This window comes from Bidens hawaiensis, unplaced genomic scaffold, assembly GCF_021521415.1.
Source record: "Bidens hawaiensis isolate Kalapana, Puna unplaced genomic scaffold, B.hawaiensis_p1.1 tig00023225_1, whole genome shotgun sequence".
NCBI lineage: Eukaryota > Viridiplantae > Streptophyta > Magnoliopsida > Asterales > Asteraceae > Bidens > Bidens hawaiensis.
The window spans coordinates 145,928-154,338 of record NW_027505032.1 but is presented as its reverse complement, the minus strand read 5'-3'; the positions used below and the strand labels follow the sequence as shown (position 1 = coordinate 154,338).

Sequence of the window (8,411 nt, the reverse complement as noted above, 5' to 3'; positions counted from 1 at the left end):
ATTTGATTATGACCAATTTTATAAGAATAAGTAAAATTTATTTTTTTACAAAACTAATATCTTGTTTATGTATATCTTCAATAGCTACAATAACATCTTTTCCATTTGTGTTCATATTTTTCATTAACTGATGTTAAAATTTAAATTAATATAACGCAAAACTACCAAAACAGCCTTTTATAAAAATTTAACATAACAGCATACTAAAAAAAACCTTTTAGAGCGGCAAAAGTGGAATAGTATTTAAATTTCTGACAAAATAAGGAGAAAAACATGCCAATTTCTTCGGTTCAATTCAACTCCTTCACCAAATCTATGTTACAATTCACAGGCTCCGGTTTTTGTTAATCAAAACAAAACAAATATGGAAGAAAAAGCACAAGAAAACAATAATAAAGAAAAAGAAATGACGGCCAAGAAAGATGAGATGATATCAAATTCCAATTCCAATTCTTTTAAATTCAATGCACATGCACCTGAATTTGTTCCCAGTTCCCATACCCAGATTCCGGTCTCCGGTTATTTCTACCCGTGTTTTAATTACGTTGGTGTGGGTGTGAGTGATGTGAATGGTTCACCTGATTGGGTTTATGTTGGTGGTGGTGATCAAGATCAGCAAGTCCAGTTTTTTTCCAACCCGGATATTGTGATCCCCACGTATTCCAAGAATGTCCTTACGGAAGATCTTCAACAGAAGATCATCAAGCAGGTTGTGTTTCGTGTTTTGGTTATCATATGTGAAAGGTTTCATTCTAGTTGGTTTGAATATTCGAGAATTGAGTCGTTGAATGTTGATTAACATGCAAAGTTTTCACGCAAATAACGGTTGTTAGCATGTTTATAAGGGCACATGTGTCAGTTTTGGGCTCAAACGAACCAAAAATACGGTTTTTGGAAATTGTTTGGTTTTGGATTTTTCGATTTTCATAATGGGTTTGGTTTTTTTGGTTTTGCCAATCAGGATTGAAATTTTTAGAATGAAAAAAGAGATTCCAAGTAATGTTTGGTGTTGAAACATTAGGCCTAAAATTTTTAATGATTAGTTGGTTATTACAGAATTGAACCTAATTGTTTGTTCTACATAGTTTGTAAATTTTTATTAATTACTTAATTAACATTAAAAAATTAAAGTTCAATCCATCAATTCAATAACAAAAGTTGGTTTCATTGGCTTTTACGGCTTCGCTTCGGTTATAAAAGTTGGTTAGGTTTTTACTATTCAAGTCGATATATTTTATTTTCGGTACATACTAGACAGAAGCCAAACAGAAAATTCGCTTTTTGAAAAAAATAAAACAAAACCGTTGGTTTGGCGATGGGTTCAGTCATTTTGGTTCGGTTCTGGGTCATTTATGTCGGTTTCATGCACACCCCTAGTTTTTAACAACTTGTTTATATGAATAAGTTATGTTTTGGACATTTGGTTGGTAAATAAGTGTTTGAAATTGCATGTATGTTTTAACAGGTGGAGTATCAATTCAGTGGCCTGAGCCTGCTTGCAAATGAATCCTTGGTGAAACACATTAGTAAGGACCCTGAGGGATATGGTGAGATCACAAACAGCTTAACAGTTTCATTTACGGGTTCTTTTTTATTTGAATGATGAATGCAAATCAATGTGATCGTATTTATTGTTATTTATGACGCAACAGTTCCCATATCTGTTATTGCATCCATGAAGAAAATCAAATCCTGCATCACTAATAACCAACTGCTTGCTCAAGCTCTTTGCTCATCTTCAAAGCTGGTAAGTTCTTTAACATTTGACCTGTTACAATACGGTTCATTTGACTAATGTAGTCATCGTTAGGTCGTAAGCAACGATGGCAAAAAGGTTAGGCGTAAACACCCCTTCACAGAGAAAGACAAAGAAGAACTGCAGGTTGGTCAAGTTGTTGACTTTTTTACGTGTTCTTAGAATCCTAGTTAATGATGTTTGGTTTGCTAATTTGCGTGCAGTCTCGTACTGTTGTTGCTGAGAATTTACCTGAAGACCATTCTCATCAAAACCTTGAGAAAATCTTTAGCGTGGTTCGAAGGTAGATCTTGTGGCCGTAACTAGTTTTGAGTTTCGTTTATTGATTTATGTAAATGTTTATTGTGTAGTGTCAAAGCCATACGTATATGCCACCCTCAAGAGCCCAATTCTTCGCGTTCTAGAGGAGATTATGTTTTTAGTAACAAGGTATGATGAACCCCCAGTTTGATTTGATCTTGTGCATTTTGTAACTGATCATTGGTCAAATAATCAGATTTAATAATCAGTTATACATAGCTGCAACAAATCTTATTAATTAGGTAGATTAAATTGTTTCTTTTGACCAAATTTGAGGGACATTTACTTCCACTTTATAATACAATGTAATTTATTTCATTTTATCGGTTATTTGCTTAAATTATCGGCTTTTTATAGCAGTCAAATGCTCAAAATTTGAATGATAGAAAGATCACATTTCACAAACCAATATCATTTTGTTTGGTCATTTATCGGTTATTTTCTTAAATTATCAGGATTTTTCTAAGAGTCAAATGTCTAAAGATTTCACTGTTAGAAAAGGATCCCATTTCACAAAACAATATCATTCCTTTTTGTCATTTTATCAGCTAGTTTCTTTAATTATCAGAATTTTTCTAACAGTTTTAGAAGTTACAACATGTTTTACACTTTTACTACAGTTCTTTAACTGATTCTGATTATTCAGTATCACATGGTCACTTTGTAATAACGCGTTCAAACGCCACATAATTACTTCTTTAACGCGACTTTGTCTTTCTTTTAAAGCTCCATGCTTTGGTGGAATATGAAACATCAGATATGGCTGAGAAAGCAGTATGTTTCCATTTTCAAATCTTGAACACCCCAACACTCTTTCACAAAATATGTTGAAACATTATTGAAATGTTTGTTTTCAGGTTGAAAAATTAAACGATGAAAGAAACTGGCGAAAAGGGCTGAGAGTTAGGTTGCTCCTCCGACGTTCAGTATGTGATCCGAATGTCTGCTAAAATATTTTGAATGATTATTTGAACATGAATCTATTCTTTGTTTAATGTCAATGATTCAAATCCACAGCCAAAGTCTGTTTTAAAGAGCAGGAAGTCTGAGTTTGATGGGTTACTTGATGATGATATTGATGAGGCATATGATTTGTCTGAAGAATCTTCTCCGACTAATGTTATAGAACTTGCTACCGACAATAATGTAAGTGATTGCATATGGTTTCTGTTATCGATCAAACACTACACAAATCAACATACTCATAAGTGGTGGCATGCCTTGTTAATCGCGAAATATATACGAGGTTTAACCCGAAATTTGTGCGTTTTATGGCTAAGAAATACATACAATGCTAATCACATAACATTCAACTCATGCTATGAATCTTGTAAAATTTTTAAAGTAGATTTACTATAACCATGGTACATAATTTGTTTTGTTGGTTAACTGATATCCGGTATTGAAAGCGTTTTTGGTTCTTGATTTATTGAAAATCTTATATAGTATTACATATTAAAAGCAATAAAAGATCATTATATTTTGTACAACTTTTGTTCATCATAAATTATAGCAGCAATAATTGTGTAAACCTGATCAAATATTAAAACATATAGTGGTGGAGGTTTGAAAAAAAAAACATGAAGGTAATATGCATAAAGTATATGGTGTTGGAAGTTTGAAGACACAAAAAGTTGGTAATAGCATGATCAGTAACAAAGGTACTACTAACTAATATTGAAATGCTGTTGTTGGTAGGCTGAAGAGGGGTCTAAGAAAGGATGGGCCCAAGGACGTGGGAAGTCGAAGATACGCACATCGAGCCATAATGGACGCGGGGTTCTTTCACAATCGCCACAATCAAGCGGGTCAGCCCATTCGGAATCAACACCGTCACCTAAACTGAGTCCTAAAGGGCCAAGAATGCCTGATGGAACAAGGGGTTTCACCATGGGAAGAGGAAAGCCTATGTCTCCTCCTGCTTTGACCACCACACCATGAGATTTGTTTAAACTTTGAAAGTGTAGTAGTTCTATATATAGTTGATGGTAGTCTTTATTTTACTTTGTGCATGTAATAATTTGTATATTTTGATGATTTTTTTTTTAACTTTTTGTTGTCTTGATACTGAACGGTGGTGACATGTTATGTGTAATGTTTACAAATATTTAATTCTGCAAAACTTTCACCCTTCAAAATTCTAAGATGGTTGTTAATGATGATTTAAATCACTATAGTTAGTTCTAAAAATATAATGTAAATAATCATTGGTCGCGGGTGGCATATGTGGCTTGTTGCCAAATAATCGACGATAATTACCGATGGATAATCCTTCGTTAATTTACCAAAGTATACCCTTAGAGCTTTCTCAATAAGCTTGTTTTTTAACTCCTCCATAAAGAGCCATGTCATGATGTTATACTCATCGTTGCCTAACATCTCACCACCTATGCAAATAAGACTATTGGCCCTTGTTGGTGGGAATAGTTTCTTGACGGACCAACCGTCCGTCCGGGATATAAGATTTGATCTTAAATATCGGTGGGTGAAAATAAGATATGATGATAAACATCCATAGCTAAAAGAATCTCTTTTGTAGAATTGTAGACGTGTTGTTGGAGTGAAGAAGAAGATATTGAGCTAGGTTCATAATCATATAACTACATAGTTGTACTACTTTCGGGTGTGTATAATAATATTCATTGTGATTTATTTATTGATGCAACTCAATCTCAATGTTGTTAGAAAAAGACATTGTTATATTTAGTTGATTAATAAATATAACATTTGGTTGTACATAATAATTGACTTTGTCTGTCAATGTGGATGTGAATGTGGTGTGGTTAGTTTGTTGTAGTTAGTTCCAACCCAGGCACAATTTCAACAAAGGATTCTTCATTCAATGCGTCGAGATTGATTCTTGGGATGCTGTTTAGAAACGAAGGAAGGAAGAGTTTTACAAGTACTAAAGCATATTGTATAAGTCCACAAAGCATAAATACTCCTCCATCTCGGATTCAAAATTCAAATACTAAAGAAGGAACGTCTTTGGTCTCAGATTCAGGTATGTTTGGTATGAAGTAATGAAATAAAGAAAGGAGTGGAATGGATGAGGTAATGGAATGGACAAATGAATGAATATTTATATAAACACATCTAAAATGATAAACATGTTTATATTTAGACAAGAATATTTAGCTCCGTCTTTCAGAAAATGGGAAACACTAGGCCGTTGGCATAATGGAATCCTTGGTATTCCAAGGTATCTTATCACTACTTTGTTCATGTTCGCTCATAAAAAACAAGGGCATGTCCGTGTGCATTCATGTTCATTCATTTAAAATCTAAATGAACAGTTTGCAATAGAAATGAACAAGTCTAATACATCACAATTTATCCATAAAACACATCTAAATTAGTGGCTTAAATTTACCTCATTCATTTTAACGAGCCTTTTTTATTTTCATATATATATATATATATATATATATATATATATATATATATATATAACTACTTAGATGTTTATAAAACATAAACGAACGAAAATACATCAACGCAAATAAACGGACATAAATGAACGAACATAACCGAATGCTCGCGAACATAAATGAACAAACAAAATGCATTTTCATGTTTGTTAGTTTTTTAAATAAACGAAGATGAACTTCCAGCCGAACAGTTCGTTAATGTTCGGTTCTTTTATAGGCTTAAATTAGCATGTAAGCTGATTAGAAATACATCTAAAAGTTATGATAAATAGCGTATATTTTTAGAGTAGTAACTATAGTTATATTTATATAAACACTTTTAGAAAACTTTTTACATTTACAAGCACTAATTAGCACTACTAGAAGAAAGAATAAAACATAATCCTAAAAGGGTCATATGGGTCACACGGGTTAAAAGTCGTGAAATTTAATGTATTGTGTTTTTGTAATCATGCTAACTGGTTCGCGCAGTCCAACCTAACCTTGACAGAATTTTATGAATACCTTGACATAAGATGAATGCTATTTTAGCTCCATTGTATCCTCAAAATATAATTCTTCTGATAAAGAAGATACAACAGGTATATACAATTTCTTTGACGATAAGTAACTATGAACTTAAAATACAAATGCTAATCAAAGACGTTCGAGATTCGATGAGGTTCGGGATTTAATGCTCTAATGGGTTCTCGTGAAAGTTACTTATTTCTTTAAATTAGTATTGTAAATAAGAATTAATAATATAAAATAATACCGTTTATAGAATACTTGAACTTTAAACTATATTTTAATATGTTAATTAACATGGTAAATTTTTAATATATATAATAAAAAAATCAAAACTCTTTTTAAAAGTTTCATTATATAAACCTTTAACAAAATTAGGAAATCAATTATATATATATATATATATGATGAATATCATTACAGAACTGTTAAATTATTTAAGAACTTGAAGGAACCCTTGAAACCTAACGTTTTTTATAAAAATTTTTGTATGTTGATGTTATTTGAGTGTAGTTTTATCATTATATATATATATATATATATATATATATATATATATATATATATATATATATATATATATATTTACGATTACAATTTTGAAAATTAGTTTTTATACATATCTATGTTTTGTTTTTACACCTATGTAAATTAGTACATAAATTTACACATATGCAAACTTGTGATTAATATATGTAATCAAAATTTTTTATATAAAATATGATAAAATTACTCTTAAATAATGTTAGTATATGAAAAAAATTATAAAAATATTCGGTTGTTTATAGTTCCTAGGAGTTCTTAAATTTTTTAGAGTTCTTAAATGATACTAACCATATATATATATGTGTGTGTGTGTGTGTGTGTGTGTGTGTGTGTGTGTGGTTCTTAACGAAGATTCGAAAAACAACTAGTAAATGTGTCGGGTTTGTAAAGATATTGATTTATGATTATATATAATATTAATAATAAGATTTAAATGAGAATATATGGGTTTAAAGGATTTTTTATCAAAAACAATGAACAAAATCGGATCTGCCGGGACATGAACCCGCGCAGAAGGCCGGCTCAAGCTTTGCACACACACACCCAGCTAACTAAGCTGGGTGTGTTAGTTGTTACGAACCAGAAACGAAAGTTTATAACGCAGATTATAATAATCCAAAACCCTTGATGAACCCTAGATCATTAATTGCTTAAACTGATAATTGTTAATACGATTAACGTTGGGGTTATCGCAGAACATGAACCCGCGATTCTATTATATATAATATTTACCTTAAACAGTGAACAATTGAGGGTCAATTAGATTAACCCGTCACCGGCCAAAGACAGATCAAGAACTCAAAGTAGACGGATAAGAAAATATAATTAGATAAGGGCGTTAGGTTGGTGATGGTATGAGGATAATTTCTGCAGGTTGAATTGAATTATCGAGGTGGTTATAATGAATAAGGTTTACGAGTTAGGCCCGGGTCGTATAATAAGCAATTCACATCAAACTGATTTTATTTTCCTTAATCAACACGTCGGTAGAGCTCGTTTAGGAAATATGGTATCATAATTATATATAAATTCCTTAATTATAACAAGAATTAAGGTCCAAGAAATCATACGGATCATAGGTATGGGTATTCGGGTATGATATATGGGTTTGGGAGATGGGTAGCTGGGTTAATGGATAATAAAAATCAGAAATTGCAGATCAGTCCTTGGAGATTAGAGAGGGAACAAATTTCGGTTAAAGTATAGTGTGGTGGTTAAAATTGAATATTTTCAAAGTTGTTTTTAATATATTAAACAATTAATAGTATTAATAAAATAATGTTAACTCGATAGGCGTGATATTGTCTTAATAAAATTTCAAACATAAAAGCGGGTCGGCTTATGTTTAATAAATATTAATTTACAAAAACCCGAGATGTTACAGTCTCCCCCACTTTAGGGAATTTTGTCCCGAAATTAAATGATACTATAAAAAAACCATTAAATTTTGAGGAAAGGAAAATTTTAAAATATAATTTAAAATTTTATCATAGCACAGAACTTTAAATAGTTAAAATAACGCTTTAAATGCAAATCCGATAATGGCACTTATATATAGGATGTACCAGCGGCGTATCCACCATGTCCTTATCATCTTTGCATTTGTACCGTTATTCCATGTAGGTTCCTAGCCGGATCTACACAAAAGTATCTCGTAACACGAGGGTGCGGAATCCCCTACGTATATGATACGAGTGTTTACACGAGTAATACTTGAATGAAACACAAACACGTAAACACAAACGAGTACTTTTTGTATTGCAATATCGAGAACCAAAGGAGCCAAACAAGTAACAAACTTGTTACGTAAACCTGACAGCCAAAAAGTATTTTCTAAAAGTGGCCGAAGTTAGGTTATATAGGGTGACAAC

The 8,411-nt window shown here is 31.8% G+C and overlaps 1 protein-coding gene across 1 annotated transcript; it reads left to right on the top strand.

Moving 5' to 3' along the window:
- The first annotated feature begins 212 nt into the window (after positions 1 to 212).
- LOC143609991 (la-related protein 6C-like) lies at positions 213 to 4,170 on the top strand. The gene is made up of 10 exons (XM_077084595.1): positions 213 to 709; positions 1,466 to 1,547; positions 1,653 to 1,747; positions 1,811 to 1,882; positions 1,960 to 2,039; positions 2,107 to 2,185; positions 2,783 to 2,830; positions 2,914 to 2,982; positions 3,074 to 3,202; positions 3,755 to 4,170. Exons 1-10 carry the CDS (start codon positions 365 to 367, stop codon positions 3,995 to 3,997), a joined length of 1,242 nt encoding a protein of 413 aa, XP_076940710.1. The 5' UTR covers positions 213 to 364; the 3' UTR covers positions 3,998 to 4,170.
- The last annotated feature ends 4,241 nt before the right edge of the window (positions 4,171 to 8,411 follow it).